This window comes from Gorilla gorilla, chromosome 3 (genome assembly GCF_029281585.2).
Source record: "Gorilla gorilla gorilla isolate KB3781 chromosome 3, NHGRI_mGorGor1-v2.1_pri, whole genome shotgun sequence".
NCBI classification, from domain to species: domain Eukaryota; kingdom Metazoa; phylum Chordata; class Mammalia; order Primates; family Hominidae; genus Gorilla; species Gorilla gorilla.
Genome location: NC_073227.2, coordinates 9,529,751 through 9,555,707, shown reverse-complemented (window position 1 = coordinate 9,555,707; position 25,957 = coordinate 9,529,751). Strand labels below are relative to the sequence as shown.

The 25,957-nt window shown below is 63.8% G+C and overlaps 2 protein-coding genes across 21 annotated transcripts in view; one reads left to right on the top strand and one right to left on the bottom strand.

The window, feature by feature from the left end:
- The first annotated feature begins 451 nt into the window (after window positions 1–451).
- DGKQ (diacylglycerol kinase theta) lies at window positions 452–16,437 on the top strand. Of its 5 annotated transcripts, none has more exons than XM_055384281.2 (23): window positions 452–841; window positions 3,019–3,098; window positions 5,075–5,174; window positions 5,423–5,508; window positions 5,580–5,705; window positions 6,023–6,170; window positions 6,248–6,322; window positions 6,401–6,501; window positions 6,689–6,921; window positions 6,996–7,086; window positions 7,248–7,302; window positions 7,523–7,584; window positions 7,973–8,123; window positions 8,523–8,561; window positions 8,761–8,876; window positions 12,070–12,221; window positions 12,445–12,593; window positions 12,752–12,930; window positions 13,301–13,401; window positions 13,549–13,695; window positions 13,805–13,916; window positions 14,124–14,276; window positions 14,604–16,437. In XM_055384281.2, exons 1-23 carry the CDS (start codon window positions 553–555, stop codon window positions 14,703–14,705), a joined length of 2,847 nt encoding a protein of 948 aa, XP_055240256.1. In that variant the 5' UTR covers window positions 452–552; the 3' UTR covers window positions 14,706–16,437. The 5 variants fall into 5 exon arrangements, with proteins under 5 accessions (XP_055240256.1, XP_055240254.1, XP_055240257.1 ...); XM_055384279.2 differs by having other exon boundaries at window positions 7,424–7,584; XM_055384282.2 differs by lacking the exon at window positions 8,523–8,561.
- Window positions 16,438–16,619: 182 nt separating this feature from the next.
- Window positions 16,620–25,957, bottom strand: part of TMEM175 (transmembrane protein 175) — a 32,046-nt gene continuing 22,708 nt past the window's right edge. For 9 of the 16 annotated variants that reach the window (XM_063705007.1, XM_063705005.1, XM_055384290.2 and 6 more), the window contains 7 exons: window positions 24,585–24,636; window positions 24,126–24,161; window positions 23,391–23,474; window positions 22,274–22,438; window positions 19,927–20,005; window positions 19,467–19,602; window positions 16,671–17,503 (listed from right to left, as the gene is read on the bottom strand). In XM_063705007.1, the coding sequence (XP_063561077.1) occupies window positions 16,831–17,503; window positions 19,467–19,602; window positions 19,927–20,005; window positions 22,274–22,438; window positions 23,391–23,474; window positions 24,126–24,161; window positions 24,585–24,636 (1,225 nt within the window). In that variant the 3' untranslated portion in view covers window positions 16,671–16,830. Of the gene's footprint in view, window positions 17,504–19,466; window positions 19,603–19,926; window positions 20,006–22,273; window positions 22,439–23,390; window positions 23,475–24,125; window positions 24,198–24,584; window positions 24,637–25,957 lie in introns of all 16 variants that reach the window. The other 7 variants (XM_063705012.1, XM_055384294.2, XM_063705014.1 and 4 more) reach the window with 4 other exon arrangements.

The window sequence follows — 25,957 nt, the reverse complement described above, 5'->3', positions numbered from 1 at the left end:
CCCACGGACAGAGCCGCCCAAGCACCGCAAACCCCGCTTTCCGGGACCCACTGTGGGAGGCCCGCAGCGCTGCCCCTCGCCGGGGGCGTCCTGCGCGGCCGGGGGCCTCGGACAGTATCCGCGTCTCGCGTGGGAGGCGCCTGTCTGCGCAGCCGCGGGCCGGGACCCCGCAGGTACAACGCCGCGCGTGCGGCGTCCGGAGAAGTCTGGCCCGGCTGCGGTCAAACGGAGCCCACGTGGACCAGTTCCCCACGGCTGGTTCGCGAGGGGCCTCCGCGCGCAGGCCCCGCCCCTTAGCAGGCCCCGCCCCGCCCGATCACAGGGCCCGCCCCCAGCCCCGCTCATCGACAGGGCACGGCCGCGACCCTTAGCAGGCCCCGCCCCACCAGCCCCCAGATCCGCCCACCAGCAGCGCCCCGCCCCGCCCCGCGGCCCGCGCCTGCGCAGTGGGGCAGGCGCAGTCGGAAGCCGGGCTGCGCGGCGCGGCAGTGTAGCGGCGGCTCCTGTACCCCCAGCGCGGACCTAAAGGGGCTCGGGCCGCTCGGGCCGGGAATGGCGGCGGCGGCCGAGCCCGGGGCCCGCGCCTGGCTGGGCGGCGGCTCCCCGCGCCCCGGCAGCCCGGCCTGCAGCCCCGTGCTGGGCTCAGGAGGCCGCGCGCGCCCGGGGCCGGGGCCGGGGCCGGGGCCGGGGCCGGGGCCGGGACCCGAGCGGGTGGGCGCCAGAGCCCCGGGCCCCGCTGCCGCGCCGGGACACAACTTCCGGAAGGTGACGCTCACCAAGCCCACCTTCTGCCACCTCTGCTCCGACTTCATCTGGGGGCTGGCCGGCTTCCTGTGCGACGGTGAGCGCCCGGGCCCGATGCCTACCCGGCTGCAGCCCTGCCTCTGCCCCGTGGGCGGGAGCCTGAGCGGAGGTGGCACCGGCGCTTTCGGGGGAGTGGAGGGCGGGGTCCCAGCCCTGCTCGCGGGACGTGCCTTCGTGGGGCGGCCGGGGCCTGTGCGCCGTGGGGCCGCTCCAGGCTGCGGGCTTCCTCACCTGGGAGGTGCGGACAGCATCTCCATAGTGCCGCGCGATGGCTGCGACCCAGGGGCTGTGCCTGATGCGAGCGGGACCTCAGCTGGGGTCCCCATGGCCGGCTTCCTCTCCCTGTGGCTGGGGCAGCAGGTGTGGCTAAGCAGGGCTGGCTTGGGCCCCTGGCCCTAGCCCTTCTCATGCTGTGGCCCAGAGTCCCAGCCTCCTGGAGAGCCAGGCCGGGCCCTGCCGTCCCGGTGCGCGTGTCCCAGCCCTGCTCCACCCAGCTGCCCAGCCCTTGCTGGGGTGAGGACAGCCCTTCCCTGCTCTGGGCCCGGGTGCTCCCAGGGCTGGCTCTCATCTTCCCCCGCGGCAAGCAGGCGGGCCCCGGGGACTACAGCCCAGCCTCTGGAGGGAACGAGGGACAGGGGGACCACAGCCCAGCCTCTGGAGGGAGCGAGGGACAGGGGGACCACAGCCCAGCCTCTGGAGGGAGTGAGGAACGGGGGACCACAGCCCAGCCTCTGGAGGGAGCGAGGGACAGGACCGGAGTCCTGGACGTTTGACACTTACTGTGTCCTGGCCAGGGATGCTGAGGTGGGAGGGGCTATCCTTAGCCCTAGGCCTTTGCTCTGGGGATAGGGGTCCACTCAGGCCAGGGTCCGCAGAGGAGACTGTCCCCTCACACGGGGATGTCGTCTGTGGTGGAAACGGCATGGTTGTTCTGACCCCCAGGGCTGCACAAGGTGGCCTGGCCCACCAGCTTCTTTGTCACGTCAGAGCATGGCACAGCCATGCCTGCTGCCTGGGGATGCCAGGGGCTTCCCCAGAAGTGGGGAGTGTGCATGTGTGGCTGAGGCAGCTCCCGGCTTGAGGCCAGACTCTGGGTCCCCTCCCCCTTCGGAGGGGGCAAAAGGGCCCTCCTGGGCAGCACCCGTGGAAGAGGGGCCAGCAGTGGTATGGGAAGGAGGGCGCCCTCCCCGCCAGGAGACCCAAGCGTGGGGCGTGGGTGAGCAGGCCGTGTCTCCGTGGCAGAGGAGGGACCTGGGTGCTGCCTGTCCCCCCTTCTCTCGGTGGACCCTGGCCTGCTTCCAGAGCTTTTCTCTTAAGCTGCTAGGAGGAGCTTCTCCCGGTCCCATCTGGAGACTGGGGTGGCTAGGGCTGCAGCAGGTGAAGGGCGGCACCAGCGGGGCCTTCTGGAAGAGCTCCCTGTCCCAGCTGGGCTGCCTGGGGCTCCGTGGCACAACCTTCACCCGGGGCTGTCTTGGCAGGTGTGTCACTGGGTGCCCTACCCACTCCCAGCCCCGGCAGCGTTTGCCCCAGCCCAGGGCTCCTGCCCTCCCTTCTGCCCCGGCCCCACCCTCCTGTCTGTTTTACTGCTGGGGTGTGGCACTTGCTCCTCTTATGCCCTCCTGAGCACCCCGCCGGCTCAGGTGCGCCCTGGGTCCTGTGCACACAGCCAGAGCTCCTTGGGAGGCTTGGGGCTGTCCACTCCCCAGCGGCTCCTGCCTCCCAGAGCCCTCACCTGCCTTGGGTGGCTCTCGGTCTCAGGCACGGTGCACAGCATGTAGCAGGGACAATTAGGGGTATGCGTAGTTTCGGGGGAGTGAGACACAGATGTCCTTGGTAAAGCCAATCTGCCGAAGGCCGAGAAGCCCCTGCCACCTGGCGAACCTGGTGAGCCCAGGGCTGCCCCTTGAGAGGCCCAACTGCAGAGGCAGGAGGAGCACTGGGCCCACGTGCGAAGGGGAGGGACTGCTCTCTGGATGAGAGGATACACTCATTGTCCTCCAGGATGGTCAGGACCACCCAGGTTCTTGCTCCTGGGCTCCTGGGCTGCAGGCTCTCTCCAATGAGTGGGCAGGGTGGTGGGGGAACTCGAGGACCACAGGGCCCCTGGTGCAGCATGGTGGGTATGGCAGTTGTTGCCCTGGGGCCTCTAACTTCCTGGGTAGGACAGCCATTGGGTAGGACAGGGGCCAACTCACACAGTGCTCATTCCCACAGTCTGCAATTTCATGTCTCATGAGAAGTGCCTGAAGCACGTGAGGATCCCATGCACGAGTGTGGCCCCCAGCCTGGTCCGGGTGAGTGTGGGGCTGGGTGTTGCACCTGCAAGAGGCTGGGGGATGTGTCAGCTCTCGTAGGGTCGAGGCACTGAAAACCTTCATGTCAGACGTTAGTGATACCTGCAGTTGAAAGGCAAAGGTCAGATACTGCTCGGGATTAAAAGGCTGAGCACCATGCATGGATCTGCAGGGAATGATGGTGATAAAAGCCAGTCCCCGAGGTCGCAAATAGCAAGATCCTGTCCATAGAACAGGATCTATGCTCAAAATGACGAAACTAAAGGGAGCACAGCTGTAGAGAGGTTTCCAGGCGGAGAAGTGGGCGTGGCTGTGACATGCAGCGTGAGGGCTCCTGGGGGGGATGGAGATTTCGGCATCTGGCGTGACCTCAGTTTGCAAGATCACACACTTAGGGGAGCTGACAAAGGCTTCAGGGGGTCTGTTCCATTTCCTCACAGCTATGTGTGAACCCACAAGCATCTCAAGGAAGCTTGAATAAAAAGCAAAGGCAGGAAGCCTGGGTGCCTGAGGGTGTCTTGGCCACCACCCTCCCTCTAAGGGCTCTGGGTGGGGCAGGGAGGTGACTGGCCCAGGTCACTGCAGGGCACAGGGGACTTCCCTTCTCTGGTGACAGTGGTGACAGCAGGGACATGTAGGAAGGGCCAGGCTTATTCCTCCCTCAGCTGTCAGTGTCGCCGTCTTCAGACTGAGGCCCCCCAAGTCCGCATTTCCTGATGCATTCAGGCTGCAGGTGGGGCGCAGGCCGCGAGGCAGGTCCGGGTGTGCAGCAGGACGGGAAGCCAGGCCAGCAGGCGCACCTGCCACTGGTGGGCATCCGGCTGCGCCGTCCCCTCTAATGTCTGACGCCCTGTTCCTAATGATGCAGTTCCCCGGGTGTGAGCAGGAGGCCTTAGGCCGGTGGCCCTGGTGGTGGCCGACACCCTGGTGACTCCACACTGGCTTGGGCAGCCCCTCGTCATGTGGACGGCCCGAGGGTGCCGCTTTTTAAAATTGATTTTAATGTCCTCTACTTTGCTAAATTGGGAAAATATAAGTATGTATTTCAACTGTATGCATGATAGGAAATTTAGAAGATGTGTTTAACGGCTGGGCGCGGTGGCTCATGCCCGTAATCCCAGCACTTTGGGAGGCCGAGGCAGGTGGATCATGAGGTCAGGAGATCGAGACCATCCTGGCTAACACAGTGAAACCCCTTCTTTACTAAACAAAATATAAAAATTAGCCAGGTGTGGTGGCGGGCGCCTGTAGTCCCAGCTACTCGGGAGGCTGAGGCAGGAGAATGGCGTGAACCCAGGAGGCGGAGCTTGCAGTGAGCTGAGATCGCGCCACTGCACTCCAGCCTGGGCGACAGAGCGAGACTCCATCTCAAAAAAAAAAAAAAAGAAGATATATTTAACAAAATAAAAGTCACCCACCATCCTGGCATGCTCACAGCTGCTATTCTGGAATACGGTCTTTCTGTGTATGCTTTTATCGGGTGTGGTTTAAGTTTGGGGACAAGGGCAAGAGTCAGGAGTGAAGACTTGGTCCTTCTTCCCTTCTCGTGGAAAAGCAGCAGCCCAGCTTTCTCCAACACAGAAACATTGGTCCACACTCGTTATGGCCTGATTATCTCCCAGAGGGCAGTCCCTGTGTGCTGGGATCTTCCTGGCTCCGAGGAGACAGATGCCAGGCCGTTGACAGAGCCTCGCCTGCCCCAAGGAGGGAAGGGGTGGCAGGCGGGCCTCGCTCCCCTGCGCTAGGCAGGGCTGCTGGGGGAGGCCACAGCCTCCTCCCTGCTTTTGACCAGCCAGGCTGTCCCCAGGACCCGGGGGTGTGGTTGTTCCTGGGGCCTCCAGCTAGCACAGCTGGCTCAGGCTGGGCAGTTCTCAGCAGGAGCGTGAGCTGCAGAGTTGCGCAGGTGAAGAGCGAGGAGGGGTGGCGGGCAGCCTGTGGCCCTTACCAAGGGTGCTGAGGTGAGGCTGCCCTGCCAGGTTCCTGTAGCCCACTGCTTCGGCTCCCGGGGGCTCCACAAGCGCAAGTTCTGTGCTGTCTGCCGCAAGGTCCTGGAGGCGCCGGCGCTCCACTGCGAAGGTACCTGGAGCCTGCCTGGCTCCCCACCCAGTGTCCTGGTCTCTGCTGCCCAGGGTGGCCCAGCCCACCCCTGCTGTGCAGCTTGTCAGGGGTGATGGGGGAGGCCGAGGGCTGACCGCCTGGCAGGCCACAGGACAGTTAAAGGATGCGGGGTGCTAGGTGGTGGGGATGGGGCCAGACCCAAGCGCCGGCAGAGGCAGGGGTCCTCCGGGGGCGGCAGACACCTCTAACCCTGCCTGCCCCCCCAGTGTGTGAGCTGCACCTCCACCCCGACTGTGTGCCCTTCGCCTGCAGTGACTGCCGCCAGTGCCACCAGGATGGGCACCAGGACCACGTGAGTGTACCGGCCCCAGGGAGCCCTGGGGGGTGGGGCGGGCCCAGCTGCTGACTGCCCCCGCTCCGCAGGACACCCATCACCACCACTGGCGGGAGGGGAACCTGCCCTCGGGAGCGCGCTGCGAGGTCTGCAGGAAGACGTGCGGCTCCTCTGACGTGCTGGCCGGCGTGCGCTGCGAGTGGTGCGGGGTCCAGGTGGGCGCTGGGAAGTGGAGGGGGTGGGGGTGGGGCAGGAGAAGCACGGGGTCCAGGGGGGCGCTGGGAGGTGGAGGGGGTGGGGGTGGGGCAGGAGAGGTGCGGGGTTGGGTGGGTGCTGGGAGGTGGAGGAGTTGGGGGGGCGGGGCAGGAGAGGCACGGGGTCCAGGGGGGCGCTGGGAGGTGGAGGGGGCAGGGTAGGAGAGGCGCGGGGTCCAGGTGGGTCTGCGGCGTGTGGGGTCTTTCCCTGGACCTGGCGCACCTGGTGTCCCCGCACCCTGGCTCCGACCCCCCAGCTCAGGCCCTTCTCCCCCCAGGCGCACTCCGTCTGCTCTGCGGCGCTGGCTCCCGAGTGTGGCTTCGGGCGTCTGCGCTCCCTGGTCCTGCCCCCCGCGTGCGTGCGCCTTCTGCCCGGCGGCTTCAGCAAGACGCAGAGCTTCCGCATCGTGGAGGCCGCGGAGCCGGGTGAGGTGCGGGCCGGCCGGGGCGCCCTGGGCTGGGGGCTGCGCACTGAGTGAGGGGTCCGTGTGCCCGACCCGCAGGCGAGGGGGGCGACGGCGCCGATGGGAGCGCTGCCGTGGGTCCAGGCAGAGAGACACAGGCAACTCCGGAGTCCGGTAAGTGCCCGCCTCATTCCCCCCAACTCCACTGAGGTCCCCCGGGCGCCCGGGACTCACGGAGCTTACCCGGCCCAGGGAAGCAAACGCTGAAGATCTTTGATGGCGACGACGCGGTGAGGAGAAGCCAGTTCCGCCTCATCACGGTGTCCCGCCTGGCCGGTGCCGAGGAGGTGCTGGTAAGGGGGAGGCTGGGGGAGGTCTGAGCCCCCTCCCAGGACCGCATGTCCCCGCACCTGGCGCACCTGACCTGGCTCCCCCAACCTGGCGCCCCTCACCCACCTGGCCTCCCCCTCCATGACCTGCCCCCCACTGAACCCCGCCTGACCCCCCACAACTTGGCCCCCCTAACCTGGCACCCTGCAGGAGGCCGCACTGCGGGCCCACCACATCCCCGAGGACCCTGGCCACCTGGAGCTGTGCCGGCTGCCCCCTTCCTCTCAGGCCTGTGACGCCTGGGCTGGGGGCAAGGCCGGGAGTGCTGTGATCTCGGAGGAGGGCAGAAGCCCCGGGTCCGGCGAGGCCACGCCAGAGGCCTGGGTCATCCGGGCTCTGCCGCGGGCCCAGGAGGTCCTGAAGATCTACCCTGGCTGGCTCAAGTGAGACTGGGCCCGAGGCTCAGGGTCTGCTGGGTGGGGTGCGGGGAGCTCCAGCTCAGGCTGTGTCCCCACAGGGTGGGCGTGGCCTACGTGTCCGTGCGAGTGACCCCAAAGAGCACGGCCCGCTCTGTGGTGCTGGAGGTCCTGCCGCTGCTCGGCCGCCAGGTGCGTACCCTGTGCCTGCTCCCCATGCCGGCCAGACTCGGTGGGGGGTCGCTGTCCCCAGGAGGCCAGGCCACCATCCCAGCCCAGGCGTGGCTGTCCCCGCGGGTGTCCTGAGGTGGTGGGGGCCTGCCCAGACCCGATGCCAAGCTCTACCCCAACAGGCCGAGGGTCCCGAGAGCTTCCAGCTGGTGGAGGTGGCGATGGGCTGCAGGCAGGGTAAGTAGACAGCCTGTGCTGGGCGTGGCGGTCCCTGCATCTTTTGGGTTTGGACCTGCTGCCCAGGCTTTCCTGCAGGGTGGTGCCGGACATCAAGGCCGGCCTCTGCCCTCCTGACCAGCTCCACCCTGCATCCCCACGGGCCCTGGGGGCTCAGGGCAGCTGCTTCCGAGGTGGGCGAGGAGCTGGGTGCTGACGGCCTGTGCCCTCACCTCTGCAGTCCAGCGGACGATGCTGATGGATGAACAGCTCTTGCTGGACCGGCTACAGGACATCCGGCAGGTCAGTGGGTGTGGACACCGGCCCCCAGGGAACCAGCAGCCCTCAGCCACAGCCTCTGCCCCACAGGGTGGGTGTGCCCCAGACACCGAGTTCTTCTTGGCTAGGCAGCGGCTGTCCTGGCTGACAGGGCAGTGCCCTCTGTCATAAGCTACTTGGTCCCTGCAGGGAGGCCTTGAGCTGCAGACCTCCCCGAGATCCTCGAGGGGAACGGACAGGGGTTGTCCACAGCAAGGAAGCCTCTGTGGCCCCTTTCCTCGTTTTCATGTTGACTTAATTCCTGGGAGTGTTCCTGATGCCCTGTTTTGCTGTTTTGCGGGTGAGGAGACAGAGGGCCTGGTGCGGTGGTGCCATTCTCCCCGGCCCAGCATCCCTGCCCCTCTCCCTGCAGATGTCCGTGCGGCAGGTGAGCCAGACGCGGTTCTACGTGGCAGAGAGCAGGGATGTAGCCCCGCACGTCTCCCTGTTTGTTGGCGGCCTGCCTCCCGGCCTGTCTCCCGAGGAGTACAGCAGCCTGCTGCATGAGGCCGTGGCTACCAAAGGTGTGACCACTGTGGCTGGCCGTGGGCTGCTGGCTGGGGGCAGGGTCGAGCGGCAGGCAGTGGGGCTGCAGTGCTGAGGCCGGCTCCTGCCTCTCCTTGAGCCACCAAGGCCTGAGCTCCGGGTCCAGCCCACGTCCCTTCCTCCAAGAGGCTCTGGAGCCTCCCGCCCTCTGTGGCCCTTCCCTGCAGTGCTCAGCCTCTGCCTCTCCCTCTCCCTCTGGGGGGCCCTGTACCTCCAGAGAGCTGGGAGTCCTGCTCCTGGAGTGGGGCAGGGGTACTTCCTGGGGAGGCTGCCTTTGGGGTGAGATGTCACCCCTGAACAGGCGGAGGGGCTGTCCCTGGCCCCAGTGCTGTGTGTCCTTCGCCTCCCACCGCCCTGACCACAGCCTGCCTTTGCAGCCACCGTGGTGTCCGTGAGTCATGTCTACTCCTCCCAAGGTGAGCTGCCCTGAGGGACCTGGTCACATGAGGCCCAGGGGTGTTCCTGGGGTGAAGTGGGACAGCCCTGGCCCTCACGTAGCACCTGACCTTTCCCTTGGGCAGCCCTGGGCTGGGGAAACGTCCTGGTTTGGTTCCTGCCCTGGCACCGTGGGGGCCATGGGACAGGCTCCCCCTGAGTCCTGGGCTCCTGCCGCAGGCGCGGTAGTGTTGGACGTTGCCTGCTTTGCGGAGGCCGAGCGGCTGTACATGCTGCTGAAGGACATGGCTGTGCGGGGCCGGCTGCTCACTGCCCTGGTGCTCCCCGACCTCCTGGTGAGTGTGCGGTCAAGCCGGCTCTTCACACACCCCAGGGGGTGGCCAGAGGGAGGTCGGGGTCTGCAGGTGCAAAGGCCCCACAGCCAGACTCGCTGTTTTCATCTGGCATCACTTCCTCGAATTCACTGGGGGCTTGTAGGTGCCACCTTGTTTGTGCCTCACAACAGCAGGAAGGACTCTGTTGCCCATTTTACAGCAAGGGGCCTGAGGTCAGAGGGTCAGCGCTCATCCGAGGCTGCCCAGTGGGTGATACCAGCTCCGTGGGGCACCGTGGGGTCAGGCCCAGCTTCCACGCTGCACCTGAGGCCTCCACCCAGTAGGGAGGCCCACAGGACGCAGCTCCTGGATGTGCCGGGTCCCGCTGCGGCTGCCTCGCCAAGGGCCAGAGCGTGTTTGTGACCAGCTGTCAGGATCCCAGGCATGGCCCTCCCGGTACAGCCTCAGCCTCACTCCCCCTGCCCGGGAGGCCTTAGGGCCTCTGCTCTCTGCCTGGAGCTCCCCAGGCCAGTCAGTGCAGCTCCCAAACTTTGGACGCTGCCCTTAAGACCCACAGTGCTCAGAAGAGGGGGCACCTGGCAATAGGGCAGGGCCGAGGGAAAGTGGGGTCTGACCGATGGAGACAGGGCAGGGCCGGGGGAAACGGGGGTCTGGTCCATGGAGACAGGGCAGGGCCGGGGGAAGCGGGGGTCTGACCCATGGAGACAGGGCAGGGTCGGGGGAAACGGGGGTCTGACCCATGGAGACAGGGCAGGGCCGGGGGAAACGGGGGTCTGAACCACGGAGACAGGGCAGGGCCGGGGGAAACGGGGGTCTGGTCCACGGAGACAGGGCAGGGCCGGGGGAAACGGGGGTCTGGTCCACGGAGACAGGGCAGGGCCGGGGGAAGCGGGGGTCTGGTCCACGGAGACAGGGCAGGGCCGGGGAAACGGGGGTCTGGTCCACGGAGACAGGGCAGGGTCGGGGAAACGGGGGTCTGGTCCACGGAGACAGGGCAGGGCCGGGGGAAACGGGGGTCTGGCCCACGGAGACAGGGCAGGGCCGGGGGAAACGGGGGTCTGGCCCGTGGAGACAGGGCAGGGCCGGGGGAAACGGGGGTCTGGCCCGTGGAGACAGGGCAGGGCCGGGGGAAACGGGGGTCTGGCCCGTGGAGACAGGGCAGGGCCGGGGGAAACGGGGGTCTGGCCCGTGGAGACAGGGCAGGGCCGGGGGAAAGGGGGTCTGGCCCGTGGAGACAGGGCAGGGCCGGGGGAAACGGGGGTCTGGCCCGTGGAGACAGGGCAGGGCCGGGGGAAACGGGGGTCTGGTCCGTGGAGACAGGGCAGGGCCGGGGGAAACGGGGGTCTGGTCCGTGGAGACAGGGCAGGGCCGGGGGAAACGGGGGTCTGGTCCGTGGAGACAGGGCAGGGCCGGGGGAAACGGGGGTCTGGTCCGTGGAGACAGGGCAGGGCCGGGGGAAGCGGGGGTCTGGTCCATAGAGACAGGGCAGGGCCGGGGGACGCGGGGGTCTGGCCCGTGGAGACAGGGCAGGGCCGGGGAAACGGGGGTCTGGTCCATGGAGGGGCTGGAGCCTGGGACTCCACGCTGCACACCGTGCCTTCACATTGGCCTCTCGTCCTCAGCCCATCTAGCCGCCAAAGGGTCCTATGAGGACCCCCCAGGTGTCCATGGCTGCTCTGCCCCTGAACCTTGACCCTTGACCCTGACCCCAGTCCAGGCGAAGAAGAACTCGAGCAGAATGAGTTGTCTGTGGCTGGGACGGGTGATGCCTGTGGCTCCCTGCTATGCCTCCCTCCTGTGCCCCTACACCCGGCCTTGCCTGGCTCAGGACAGGGTGGCCATCCCCACTGTCCCGAGGATGCAGCCCCCACCCCAGCCCCACTCGCTCTGTGGGCAGAGCCAGGTGTGGGGCCGACACGCGCTTTCTCTCTCCCGTCAGCTGCCTGCCCTGGGGTGAGTGGTAAGTGGTGACCGCAGGCGGCTCTGCCTGCCAAGTGGGTCACGAAGCCCCGAGTGTGTCCTTGCCCCCAGCCACGGCCGGCCCCTGTGCCGCTGCCCACCCTGTGTCTGCACCCAGCCTGTGTGTCTCCTGTTGCCCAGCCTTCCCCGCTGTGGGGGCCCCAGCCTCCTGTCGTAGGGGCCCCAGCCTCCTGTCGTAGGTCCCCAGCCTCCTGTCCTAGGGGCCCCAGCCTCCTGTCGTAGGGTCCCCAGCCTCCTGTCGTAGGTCCCCAGCCTCCTGCCGTAGGTCCCCAGCCTCGTGTCGTAGGGGCCCCAGCCTCCTGTCGTAGGTCCCCAGCCTCCTGTCGTAGGTCCCCAGCCTCCTGTCCTAGGGGCCCCAGCCTCCTGTCGTAGGTCCCCAGCCTCCTGTCATAGGGTCCCAGCCTCCTGTCGTAGGGTCCCCAGCCTCCTGTTGTAGGTCCCCAGCCTCCTGTCGTAGGGGTCCCAGCCTCCTGTCGTAGGTCCCCAGCCTCCTGTCGTAGGGGTCCCAGCCTCCTGTCGTAGGTCCCCAGCCTCCTGTCGTAGGGGCCCCAGCCTCCTGTCGTAGGTCCCCAGCCTCCTGTCGTAGGGTCCCCAGCCTCCTGTCATAGGGGTCCCAGCCTCCTGTCGTAGGGATCCCAGCCCTGAGCCCGCTGTGTCTAGATCCCTGGGTACTGTTTCTTGGGGTTGTGTGTGGGGAGATGGACTCTGTCCTGTGGTTGAGGGACGCCGCGTGCCACCCTGTGAGTTAAGAGCTTTTCTCGGCTGCTGTGTAGGTGGGCGGTGGCCTGGGAGCCGCCATCCTCCAAAGGTGTGCACCAGAGGCCCCCCAGGGGACAGGCCTTGGTCTCGCTGGCAAGGAGTGCCACGCAGAGTCCCACGTGGATTTCCAGCCTGGACTCGCGCTGCATGGCCCAGGCGGGTGTGGTCTATTCACACGCAGCTCAGTGGGCAGGTCTGAGCCCTTTGTGCTGGGAGTGCCAGGCAGCCAGCCGGCTGTCCTCAGTGCCGCCCTGCTGTCCAGCAGCGAGATGGGGTGACCATGCAGCTCATGTGTGAGGCCTCAGATGTGAGGGTGCTGGCCACGCCTTCCTGGGGAGGGGGCTGGTCCAGGCCAGGTGGGCTCAGGGTTGGGGGCTGGGCACTGCCTGGCAACCCCAGCAGTGGGGACACCCCACCTTGGGTCCCCATCCTAACCCAGCCCCCTGTCTGTCAGCACGCGAAGCTGCCCCCAGATAGCTGTCCCCTCCTTGTGTTCGTGAACCCCAAGAGTGGAGGCCTCAAGGGCCGAGACCTGCTCTGCAGCTTCCGGAAGCTACTGAACCCTCATCAGGTCTTCGACCTGACCAACGGGGGTCCTCTTCCTGGGTGAGTCCAGCGGGACCCCTGGTCCAGGGCAGCAGCAGGGGCGGGAAGGGCCCCAGGAGGCTGCCACAGCTGTCTCGGCCGGCAGGAGCTCCACGGGGATCCCGTGCTGGGACCTTGAAGTCCTCCACACGGCCAGGACGGGCACTTGAAAAGGAAGAGGCAGCCTGGGTGGGGGATGGGCTGCGCCCGCAGCTGGTAGAGGACACTTCCTGTCTCCCGCTAGGCTCCACCTGTTCTCCCAGGTGCCCTGCTTCCGGGTGCTGGTGTGTGGTGGCGATGGCACTGTGGGCTGGGTGCTTGGCGCCCTGGAGGAGACACGGTACCGACTGGCCTGCCCGGAGCCTTCTGTGGCCATCCTGCCCCTGGGCACAGGTGGGGTCAGCCGTGCAGCCGAGGAGGGGGCCTCAGGGTCTACCCCTTCCCGTGCAGCTTTTGCCGAGGCCTGGGCTGGCTGTCCTCGTGGTGGGGTCTGCACCCAGCTGATGGGCGGGTGGGTGTGGACAGATGCTCTGTGTTTGCTTGTGTCCCAGGGAATGACCTTGGTCGAGTCCTCCGCTGGGGGGCGGGCTACAGCGGCGAGGACCCGTTCTCCGTACTGCTGTCTGTGGACGAGGCCGACGCCGTGCTCATGGACCGCTGGACCATCCTGCTGGATGCCCACGAGGCTGGCAGTGCAGAGAACGGCACAGCAGACGCAGAGCCCCCCAAGGTACAGGGCAGCCCGGCGTGGGGTGCCTTTCAGGCTCCTGCATATGACCTCGCTACACGCGTCACAATGGGCGTCCTCTTCCCAGCCACACTCGGGTGTACGCGCCCGCATCATCCCCTCTGCAAAGCGGGCAGTTGAGGGAGACACAGAAAGTGGCCACTGCTGGGGATTGTGCCGAGCCAGCTGGCGACAGAGCCTGGCCAGGACCTGCCCATGCTGCCCTCTCCTGGGTGCTGGGCTTGGTGCCAGGGTGGTCCTTGCTCTTGTCTCTGCCTGCTGGCAGGAGGCAAGGAACTAGACCTGCCATTGGGGAGCTCAGGGGGCCTGGTGAGGGCGGCCGGGTCCTGGGAGATGAACGCCCTGTCCCTAGATCGTGCAGATGAGTAATTACTGTGGCATTGGCATCGACGCGGAGCTGAGCCTGGACTTCCACCAGGCACGGGAAGAGGAGCCTGGCAAGTTCACAAGCAGGTACCGGAGCCGCAGGGGCTGCCACCTGGTGACGGCATACCTCCCTCAGGTCCCCCAGCAGGAATAGGCAGAGGGGCCGGAACCCGGAGGCTGCCTAAGGCGGGGTAGGGCTTCCCCTGGTGATGGGCGACCTGCCCCGCCCTGCAGGCTGCACAACAAGGGTGTGTACGTACGGGTGGGGCTGCAGAAGATCAGTCACTCTCGGAGCCTGCACAAGCAGATCCGGCTGCAGGTGGAGCGGCAAGAGGTGGAGCTGCCCAGCATTGAAGGCCTCATCTTCATCAACATCCCCAGGTGCTCACGGGCGGGGCTTCCCAGAGGCTCTGCCCGGCGGGGCCACGGGCAGGCTCAGCCCTCGTCCTGCCTGCACCTACACCTCTGTGCCCGCTCTCTTATGCGGCAGCTGGGGCTCGGGGGCCGACCTGTGGGGCTCCGACAGCGACGCCAGGTTTGAGAAGCCGCGCATGGACGACGGGCTGCTGGAGGTGGTGGGCGTGACGGGCGTCGTGCACATGGTGAGCCGCCGGCCGAGTGGGCGGGCGAGCCCAGGGTGGTGTCCCTGGTCCCCGCTGAGCCTGGCTGGCCTCTCCCGCGCCAGGGCCAGGTCCAGGGTGGGCGTCCCTGGTCCCCGCTGAGCCCGGCTGGCCTCTCCCGCCCCAGGGCCAGGTCCAGGGTGGGCGTCCCTGGTCCCCGCTGAGCCCGGCTGGCCTCTCCCGCCCCAGGGCCAGGTCCAGGGTGGGCTGCGCTCTGGAATCCGGATTGCCCAGGGTTCCTACTTCCGAGTCACGCTCCTCAAGGCCACCCCGGTGCAGGTGGACGGGGAGCCCTGGGTCCAGGCCCCGGGGCACATGATCATCTCAGCTGCTGGCCCTAAGGTACGTGGGGTGAGGCTGGAGAGCCAGGGGAGGTGGGCCGGGCTGGGCCGGCCATGGGAGTGGCCAGTGGTACCCAGGTGGTGCTGGCATGGCTGGCTGCGGCCAGGGAGCACTGACTCCGGGAGGGTGCCTGCTTCAGAGGAGGGCTGTGCCAGCGGCCAGGCGGGCCACAGGTGGCACAGGGAGCAGCCAGACAGGTCCCTCCCCTTCCATGAAATGGGGCTGAGATGGCATCAGCTGCCTGGGGCCCCAGGACTGGGGGCTGCCCGTGTACCGTTCTTTCATCGGCCATGTCACCCTGGTCCTTTGTCCCCTGCCCTGGGACAGGTGCACATGCTGAGGAAGGCCAAGCAGAAGCCGAGGAGGGCCGGGACCACCAGGGATGCCCGGGCGGATGCTGCGCCTGCCCCTGAGGGCGATCCTAGGTAGGGGTGGCTGGGGCAGCCCAAGGGCTCGAGCCGTCTCTGCCCCCGCCAGCCTTGTTTTCAGGTGGTCTGGAGGCAGCTCCACGTCCACACGGTGGCCGGCCCTGTGGTCGGACCTGGCTACAGCCCTGACCGCAGCATCTTCCCAGTGACGGAGCGGGACCAGCCCTCATCCCATTGGTGACACACGTTGGTGTCACAGCCCTCATCCCACTGGAGACTGGCGTGCGGGTGGCAGTGTTTCCCCGTGTCCTGGGTGGGCGCAGGGCTCTGGATGGCGAGCCCTCTGCCCTGTGGGGGCCTGGTCCTCTCCTCAGGGGTGGGCACCCATCCCTCTCCCCACTGAGCCCCTTGAGCTGGACAGTGCTGGATGCAGGCCATCCAGGTGGGTCTGACCTCACTTTGTGCCCCTCGGGCCGTACCCCTGGCCAGTCCTTCAGAGCAGCAGGCTCCCTGGTGTGTCCCTGCCCCAGCAGACACAGGCTGCCAGTCCCTCCTGCCTCACCTCCCCTCCCCGGGCAGCAGATGTGGGCAGCGTGTGAGGCTGCCGGGTGGTGGTGACTGGTGACTTCTTTGTGTTCGGAGAAGGGAGAAGGTGCCTTCCCTTGTTTTCTGGCCTTGTTATATACAGATGGCAGCTTGGACCTCAGGTACAGCTCCAGGGGCAGGCAGTGCCCAGCTGGACCTGGTGGCCCTTTCCTAGTGCCTCTGCTGGGGGAGGAGAACCTCTGTCCACGTGGAGGCTAGGAGGTCTCAGGTGCTGCCCTGGCAGCACCAGAGTGTGGGCCGGGCCCGAGTGTCTGCCCCTCGGCCCTCAGGGTGGTGCATTTAGCACCCAGAAGGGACCAAAAGCAGGGCATGGCGGTGCAGAGGAGTTTGGGAGGTGTAAACAGCCCCATGCATGTGGAGGAGGAGCTGGCTTTCAGCCCCAGACCCCACGCTAGCACTTTCCACGCTGCTTGCCCGCTGTTGATGTGCAGTTCCCAGTGCCTGTGTGAGCCGACATCTGCTCAGTCCCATCCCTCGTCAGCGTGTGGAGACCCAGCTCCTGCAGCGCCCCTGCTCCCATGCCCCCAGACAGCTTGGTGGAGGGTCCTGCATCTGGGCCAGGCTGGGGTGCACCCAGCCAAAGACAAAGCTGCCTCCACGTGCCCCAGGATTCAGATGGCGCACTGGCCCCGGGAGGAGTCTGACCAAAAATGGAGCCCACTCTGTGGGAAGCCCCGACTCCCCCCACGAGAAACGGTCCCATAGTGCGGATCTCCCCCTTCCCTCGTGGGGCACAGCTGGCCTGGGCCTCCGATTCTGCGGAGCTTTCCTGGGTGTGGCTTTGACCTCAGAAGTGGCTCTGGTTTGGCCTCAGGAGTGTGTGGCCTGGCCCAGCCTGCTGCAGCCTCCTGGGGGGCCCTTGATGCCACTAATCTCCCGACCCCCCGCTTCTGCCAAAACTGCACAGACACACGCATTGTAAGGCTGCTTGTGGCCTCCAGCGTGCACTCTTGTTTACGTCATTGTCATCTTCAACACCAGTCCTTCGTGATTACTTTTGCGTCGCGAGCCCTGGTGTGGACTGTGGTCTGTATGAATCATGTGTAACTGTGGTGAGGGGCTTGTCCTGTATGTGAGTCTGTACCCAGGTGGGGTCTGTGCCCTGCACACCGGGCCCCTCTATTTATCGCTGCCTGAATGCAACAGTAATTTATATCCAGGACAAATACAGTCTGGGCGTCACTATCCTACCATCTCTTCCTCATCTTTGTGTCAACAACCGAGGGGAGGGGAGGGCCTGGCTTGGCACCCCCGACCCCACCAGCTCTGTATAGGCCTCAAAGGGGCTGGGAGTGGGCAGCCCCTCGGGTGGGTGGGCTTGGCAACGTGTCTTCAGGTTAGAGAGGATGGATAGGCAAATGCCATAAAGCACATTTCCAGTTCCTGTATAACTCCTCTCTCCGCAAAAAGTGGAGAACAATTTGAGGACTGAAACAAGAGCATGATATTTCACAATGAAAATAAAACCAGGCCACGCAAGAACCACTGTGGCCTGCCCGTGACTTGGCTTCCCCTGCCCAGCGTCCTGTCCTCCCTGGTCCATCTCTGGTGAGGACGGCTGGGAGTGGGCTCTGTGGCTGCTAGCAGGGGGCAGGGAGGAGCTGGGACTGTGGGTCGTCCTGGCCCGTGGGGGCTGGCGGGGGGTGTCCGGGCCGGGCGAGTCCCCGCAGGACCTGCAGGGTGGCCAGGGCCAGGCCCACGAGCAGGCGCAGCAACAGGAAGGCGCAGGGCACGGCGATCTGCATGAGGTGGAAGATGCCCACACTGAACCTGCTCAGCAGGCAGGTGGAGGCGAAGGCCAGCAGGCTGGCACAGGGGTACAGCGCCAGCTTGGCGAACATGAGCACGTGCTCCCGGCCGCCAAACCACACCGAGGGCTGCAGCGTCTCCGCCTGGTGCAGCAGCGCCGTGGTCCACATGGCCAGCTGGAAGATGCTGGCCAGGAAGATGATGGTGCAGCTGACACGCACGCGCTCCAGCTCATCGCGGGGCTGCCGGGCGAAGGCCGAGGTCTGCTGGTAGGCTAGTGGGAGGCCGCCCACGAAGGCCAGCGAGAGCGTGTTCAGCAGCCCCATGGCCCGCGTGGCCTTGCGCACATGCAGGAAGAGTGAGTGGTGGGCGAACCACAGCAGTCCCACCGTGGCGAAGGAGCCGAAGTACGCCAGGAAGCGCGGCCCGGCCGCACTCAGGGCGGCCACGAGGCTGCTGCCGAACCTCTCCTTCACATCCTTGGGGTCCGGGACGTTGTCTTCGCTGAGAACAGTGAATAGATGCATTTGTGCCGGCCTCGCCGTGGCCACACAGGCCCCAGCAGGGTGGCTGAGCGCCTGTCAGGGCTGCCTGGATCTGGCACATTTTCAGATGAACCATGTGGACTTCCCAGTGTGCTAAATTTCAGAACGCCGTATTTATGTGTATTTGGCACACTGACTGTTACGTGCCGTTCATCTGAAATTCCACAGAAACTGGTACCCTTCTGCTCTGTGCTAATGGGAGCCCAACCCTGCTGGCCCAGAGTGCTGCTGGGGGCCCTGGGCTGCAGCCCTCTCTGGCCGAGGCTCTCCTGTGTTTGCTGGGCAGGACCAGCCTGCTGTGGGGCAGCGAGGTCTGTTCCCTCCCAGCTTCCAGCCCTCGGAGCCACCCACACAACACCCTGGCTGAAGATCTGCGGAGGGCTTGCCTCCATGGTTCTCAGATGCACACGGGGGTCTCAGGAGGCCAACTCCCTCCACAGGGAGGCTGTGGGAACCCCCTTGTCAGGGCTGCTGCCTTCTGACGGCACCACCCAGAAAGCTGGGAACAGTGTCGTCCTTCAACATCGGGATGTGGAGGACAGTGGTCCTCATGCAGCCCCAGACAGACTTCTGTCCTCCAGAACGATATGCAGAGGGTGAGGGGTGAGGGGTGGGGGTTGGGGGCAGGAGACAGACTGGAGGCAGCAAGGGCAGGAAGTTGCTGGGAGGGGGCAGCTCCCCGGCCATGGCTCCAGGTGGAGGAGAGGTCACTGTCCCGGCCCCACGCTGCCGCCTCTCTTCGGCAGGTCCCTCCCAAGGGGGCCTCAGCTGGCCTGCACAATCAGGCAGCTCACCCTGGAGCATCCCTGGCACCTGGGCCTTAGAGATCAGGTGCCAATGAACGTTTGCTTCCTGTTTTTAAAAATGCACACGACAGCAGAGAAGAGCATCAGGAGACTTGGACTCGAGAATATCAAGTACGGGATGTAAAACCATAGTGTCTAACCCCAAGGTGGTCACAGTGCTGAACTATGACAAGGGAACAAGACACTCCAAAAGGATGGAAGATGTAAAAAAGCAAATTCGAACATTACGATGGCCGGGCGCGGTGGCTTACACCTGTAATCCCAGCACTTTGGGAGGCCGAGGTGGGCAGATCACCTGAGGTCAGGAGTTCAAGACCAACCTGGCGAACTTGGTGAAACCCCATCTCTATTAAAAATGCAAAAAGTTAGCTGGGCATGGTGGTGGGTGCTTGTAATCCCAACTACTTGGGAGGCTGAGGCAGGAGAATTGCTTGAACCTGGGAGGCGGAGGTTGCAGTGAGCTGAGGTTGAGCCACTATGCTCCAGCCTGGGCGACACAGCAAGACTGTCTCAAAAAAAAAAAAGAACCCCACAAAAACCAAAAACGTGACGACTGAGACGAGACGCGCGCTCTAACAGATGAAGAGGCAGATGAGGCAGCGGAGGAGCAGACGCTGGAAGGAAGCAACAGCCAGCCAAAGGGAGCGGGAGGGGCTGGGAAGCGATGGGGGGGACTGGGAGGGAGCAGGAGGGAATGGGAGGGACTAGGGACTAGGAGGGGCTGGTGTTGGGGCAGGGGTGAGGCCTGGGGCAGGGGGATACCCGTGGCTGCTGAGCCCCTCTGAGAAGAGTGAGGAGAGCAGTTGGCTGCTGGTGCTGACCTCACCCTGGCACCCTATCCTTGGCTGTGCTTGGGGTGGGAGCCTCTGGGAAGGGAGGGGCCGCTGGGAAGGGAGGGGCCGCTGGGAAGGATGGGAGCCACTGGGAAGGGAGGGGCTGCTGGGAGGGTTGTCCTCCCTGAAGTGGGGGCTGCCCTGACCTCACACAAAACTCTTGGCATCCAGAGGAGGGTGGAGCCAAGACCCCTGTGCCTTTCTGGGGTTTCCAGGATGAGACGCCAGGGACTCAGACACACTGGCCACCTGATAGCTGGGGCAGGTGACGCGGGGTCCTCACCAGATGTCCAGGATGAGAAGCGTGGCCACGATGGCGTAGACTCCGTCGCTGAAGGCTTCCACGCGCTCCTTGCTGAGTGGCTCGTGGAGGTCAAACGAGAAGACTTCCACTGGGTGAGCCGCGGGCTCCCTGCGGCCTGTGGACACGCCAGGAGGGTGGAGCTGGCCAAACCCCCATGTGGAGGTAGAGCCCACGTGGCTGTCACCGCCCTCAGAGCCCGCGTGGCTGTCACCGCCCTCAGAGCCCACGTGGCTGTCACCGCCCTCATCCCTGAAGAGGCCTGGAATGTGTAGGCCAGGAGAGGAGACAGGACAGGGACGCCCGAGGGGCGGAGTAGGGGAGCCCCAGCCACCACCACGCACACGGGCCTCAGCCCACGGACAGCCCTCAGTGCGGAGCAGCCGCACGGAGGTGGGCGGACTGCAGGCCTCTCAGGCCAGCCCACCCAGTCATCACCTACCCAGAAGCCTGTCTCTGCACCAGCCGGTGACCTTGCTGACATAGGGGAGGAGGATGACAGTCACCATCAGCAGGTAAGACTGCAGGGAGACAAACCACAGGTCAGTGCCCTCCACAGGGGTCTGAGGCCAGGCCTTACCCACACAAAGCTGTGTACCAAAGCAGGGGCTGCGGCAGAAGGGAGGGTCTTTGCAGATCATGTATCTGATAGGGCCTAGTACCCAAAAAGTGTAAAGGATTCTTAAGCCAGCACAGTGGCTCATGCCTGTAATCCCAGCACTTTGTGGGGCTGAGGCAGGTGGATCACTTGGGCCCAAGAGTTCGAGACCAGCCTGGGCAACATAGTAAGACTGTATCTCTACGAAAAATAAAAAATTAGTCAGGTGTGACTGTGTGTGCCTGTTGAACCTGGGAGATAGGAGTTGCAGTGAGCGGTGACCCAGCTCACTGCACTCCAGCCTGGGTGACAGAGCAAGACCGTGTCTTAAAATTTATCGTCCATCTCCCTATCTGAAATTCTTACAACTCAAAAATAAAAGGACGACCCAATTAAAAATGGGCAAAGGATGAGAACAGACATTGCTCCAAACGAAATATGCAAATGTTTGACCTCTTGCAGATCAAAACCACAACAAGATTCTTCATATCCGCTAGGATGGAGAGAACTGAAAAACAGCAGGTGTTGATGAGGATGTGGACAAACTGGAACCACCATGTGCTGCTGGTGGGAATGTAAAATGCTGCAGCTGCTGTGGAAGTTTGGTGGTTCCTCAAAAAATTAAACTTAAAAAATTAAACACAGAATCACCAAATGACCCAGAAACTCACTGTGGGCACACACACCAACACCTGAGAAGACAGATCTGAAGAGACACGTGTCCAGCAATGCTCAGAGAGGCATCACTCCAGCAATGCCCACAGTGGCTCCACTCACAACAATGCTCACAGCGGCGCCACTCACAGCAGCTACACGTCTGCAGCAGTGCTCACAGCAGCATCACTCACAACAGCTACACGTGTCCAGCAGTGCTCACAGCGGCGTCACTCACAGCAGCTACACGTCTCCAGCAGTGCTCACAGCAGCATCACTCACAACAGCTACACGTGTCCAGCAGTGCTCACAGCGGCGCCACTCACAGCAGCTACACGTCTGCAGCAGTGCTCACAGCAGCATCACTCACAACAGCTACACGTGTCCAGCAGTGCTCACAGCGGCATCACTCACGGCAGCTACACGTGTCCAGCAGTGCTTTTGTTGCCTTCTCCCTCTCCCTAGTGGCTCACATTCTCCAAGCACCAACAGCTGATGTCCCCATGAGCAGATACTGGTCTTATCCCCAGGGGCTCCTCCAAACACTGTTTGATGTTTACTGTCCTGACACAGTTTTGTATAGATTCCTTATCCAAAAGAAAATAGGCTGGACGCAGGGGCTCATGCCTGTAATCCCAGCACTTTGGGAGGCTGAGGTGGGTGGATCACAAGGTCAGGAGTTCGAGACCAGCCTGGCCAACATGGTGAAACCCCGTGTCTACTAAAAATACAAAACTTAGCTGAGGGTGGTGGCAGGTACCTGTAATCCCGGCTACTCAGGAGGCTGAGGCAGGAGAATTGCTTGAACCTGGGAGGCAGAGGTTGCAATGAGCCGATATTGCGCCACTGCACTCCAGCCTGGCAGCAAAACTCCGTCTCAAGAAAAAAAAAAGAAAAAAAGAAAATAAAGGCCGGCGTGGTGGCTCACACTGTAATCCAGCACTTTGGGAGGCTAAGGCGGGAGGATCACTTTAGTCCAGGCATTCCAGACTAACCTGGGCAATATAGCAAGACTCTGTCTCCACAAAAAATACCAAAACTATTCAGGTGTGGTGGTGCACACCTGTAGTCCCAGCTACTTGGGAGGCTGAGGTGAGAGAATCGCTTGAGCCCGGGAGGCCGAGGCTGTGGTGAGCCAATATCACACCACTGCCCTCCGGCCTGGGTGACACAGCGAGATCTTGCCTCAATGAACAAAAAACAAAACAAGAAAACGCATGCACCCCTGGATTCCAGGTGTCGCTGTTTCTCGTCATCGTCATTGTGAAGCTTCTCTGAGAAGGACACTCAGCTGCCCCTTCCTTCGATGAGTGTCCGTCTCTGTCCTCGACAGGCTGGGTCTCGGGGCCTCAGGTGGAGCAGGCCTCCCTCCCTGGTGCCACTCACTGCAGCCCTGGGCCTCACACACAAGACCCTGGGTGGAACCCCTGCCTGTCTGCGCTCTGCCCCCACCCCCATGTTTGTTGCTCAGCGGGGACATCGCTCCCATGGTGGCCCCCCTTCCTGCCTGGGCCCCACGGGCTGTCCCAGCACTCACCAAGGGGACAAAGAAGAGAGAGAAGATGGCCGCTGCAAAGCACAGGGCTGGGCCTTGGAGGACGATGCCCAGGACGTGTCGTCGGTACAGAGCCCTGTGGGCAGAGCGCTGGATCTGCGGGCTCAGCAGGTGCGGGAAGTGGAATGCGTACCCCACAATCAGTGCCTGTGGGAAAAGCAAGCTGCAGGACACCGGCCCCAAGAGCAAAGGGGGCCCCCACAGCAGTCAACCCCCGGGCTGCATGGCACACGCACGCAAGGGTCTCGAGGTGGGGAGGACCTGGCCCCGGGCAGCATGGCACGCGCACGCAGGGGTCTTGGGGTGGGGGAGGACCTGGCGGGTAGAGGTGGGCTTGTACCTGGGACACTTTGGGCACAGGGGCTGAGGTGGAGAGAGAACAGGAGCCCCTGCTGGCTCCTGGGGCCGCATGTGGGGGGTCTCAGGGCCCACTCTTCCCAGTCTCTGGTCAGAAAGCGGGGACTCGGGGCATGCCACATCCTATGTGTGTAGGTGGCCTCGGGAACCCTACCTGTGTGACCTGACGGCGATCGATCACTCACACATACACACACACACACACACACACACACACACACACACACCACAGGACCCTGGGCCCCAAGAGCGCTGATGGTGCGCGTGCACACACACACACACACACACACAGTGCGGGCCCCCCGGGCCCCCTACCTGCACGACCCCGATGGCGATCACACACACACACACACACACACACACACACACACACACACAGTGCAGGACCCCGGGCCCCAAGAGCGCTGATGGTGCACACACACACACACACACACACACACAGTGCAGGCCCCCTACCTGCACGACCCCGATGGCGATCACACACACACACACACACACACACACACACACACAGTGCAGGACCCCGGGCCCCAAGAGCGCTGATGGTGCGCGCGCGCACACACACACACACACACACACAGTGCAGGCCCCCTACCTGCACGACCCCGATGGCGATCACACACACACACACACACACACACACACAGTGCAGGACCCCGGGCCCCAAAAGCACTGATGGTGCGCGCGCGCACACACACACACACACACACACACACACACACACACAGTGCAGGCCCCCTACCTGCACAACCCCGATGGTGATCACACACACACAGAACAAGAAGATGCCCAGAGGCACATCAGGGAAGGTCACCATTAACGAAAACTGTTAAAACAAAAACAAAACCAAACCCCCCCAAATCCTAGGTTACCAGGCCCCAGAGCCTGGAACTGGGCCATGGTGAGCCTCCCCACTTCACGGGACGCTGGGAGATGCGGTGGGGCCATCACAGGATGGGGCCAGCTGGGTGCTGGGGGGCATGTGTCCAAACTGCCCTCACCCCAACCAACTCCACCAGATGTCTCAGGCCTTTAAAGCCAAAATGTCATCCGATTCATATGGAATTCCCCAGACCCCAGTTCCTCGTGGCACACAGCCCCGCACACTCAGACTAGCGGCCACTGCCAGAATTTGGAGGCCCTTTCACAGCCTGAGGAGTACAGGGCGGGTGGTCGGAGGCTGTAGGGGCTGCACGCCAGGGACAGGCCTGGGATGGGCAGGGGGCTGTGGGCTCAGGGCCGGGTGGGAGCTGGGAGCGCCGGTGACTCCTTCATCGGGGCCACTGCCTCCCCTCCCCGCGAGCCTGAAAGAAGCCCCCAGCAGCCCCTGACAGCTGGCTCTCCCCAGAACCTTCTCTCTTCTCTACAACCGTGTGGCCTGGGCCCTGGGCCATCCAGCTGGTCTGCTTTTGAGGACAGGTCAAATCCAGTGGTGCCCAGCAAAGCCTCAGGGTGTCAGGGGCCTGGTGTTGCTCACCGTGTAAGGCAGGAAGGTGATGGTCATCATGCAGGCCTGGAGGGAGGGAGGGCATCACAGCCATGATGCGGCCTGGGGAGAAGGGCAGGGGAATGGACAGAGCCCACTCCGGGAAGGCACAGGGCTGGGCCCTCCGCAAGAAGGGTGGGCCAGCGAGTGTGAGTCCAGCCCCCAGACCCTGCAGGGCCAGATGGGGGCACTCATCCTCTCTGTCCCCTACACCTGTGCCCAACCCAGTGCCCCTGGTCCCCCACACCCTGGCTGTGTCTGGGAGGAGATACAGGCTGGTGACCCATGGGGAGGGAAAGATCATTCAAGGAGCTCCCAGCTGTGGACAGATTCCAGGCTCCGAGGCTCCCTGGAGGTCACGAGAGGGGCCGGCTGCTCCCTTCCCCTCTTCCCTGAGGGTCAGATTACAGACCAGAGTCACTCCCCAGAAAAGGACAGGAAAATACTCACCAGGTTGAGCAGGGCAAGTGTGTCGTCTGTTTTCCCAACAACTTGGAACAACCTAAACCATTTAAGAAAAAGATAGACAATAAAACGCGGTTGTAGTAACATTAAATGCACACACACTCTTTCCAGCATCTTCTGGTTAAAACATCATTAAAAGATGTCACTGTTAACCAAATATAAACTACTACCTAGTGCACGGAGTTTGGAAAACACGAAGGAAATGAAGTTCCCTAGAAAGCACCCTGCCCCCGTCCACACCCTGCACCATCCGCACCGTCCACACCTCCAGCTACTGCACCATCCACACCCTCCACACCTCCACATACTGCACCATCCACACCCTCCACACCTCCACCTACTGCACCATCCACACCATCCACACCTCCCCCTACTGCACCATCCACACCGTCCACACCTCCACCTACTGCACCATCCACACCTCCACACCTCCACCTACTGCACCATCCACAATCCACACCTCCACATACTGCACCATCCACACCTCCACACCTCCACCTACTGCACCATCCGCACCATCCACACCTCCACATACTGCACCATCCACACCATCCACACCTCCACATACTGCACCATCCACACCTCCACATACTGCACCATCCACACCTCCACATACTGCACCATCCACACCATCCACACCTCCGCCTACTGCACCATCCACACCATCCACACCTCCGCCTACTGCACCATCCACACCATCCACACCTCCACCTACTGCACCATCCGCACCATCCACACCTCCACCTACTGCACCATCCGCACCATCCACACCTCCACATACTGCACCATCCACACCATCCACACCTCCACATACTGCACCATCCACACCTCCACATACTGCACCATCCACACCTCCACATACTGCACCATCCACACCATCCACACCTCCGCCTACTGCACCATCCACACCATCCACACCTCCGCCTACTGCACCATCCACACCGTCCACACCTCCGCCTACTGCACCATCCACACCGTCCACACCTCCGCCTACTGCACCATCCACACCGTCCACACCTCCGCCTACTGCACCATCCACACCGTCCACACCTCCGCCTACTGCACCATCCACACCGTCCACACCTCCGCCTACTGCACCATCCACACCGTCCACACCTCCACATACTGCACCATCCACACCGTCCACACCTCCACCTACTGCACCATCCACACCTCCGCCTACTGCACCATCCACACCGTCCACACCTCCTCCTACTGCACCATCGACACCGTCCACACCTCCACCTACTGCACCATCCACACCTCCACACCTCCCCCTACTGCACCATCCACACCTCCACATACTGCACCATCCACACCGTCCACACCTCCACATACTGCACCATCCACACCGTCCA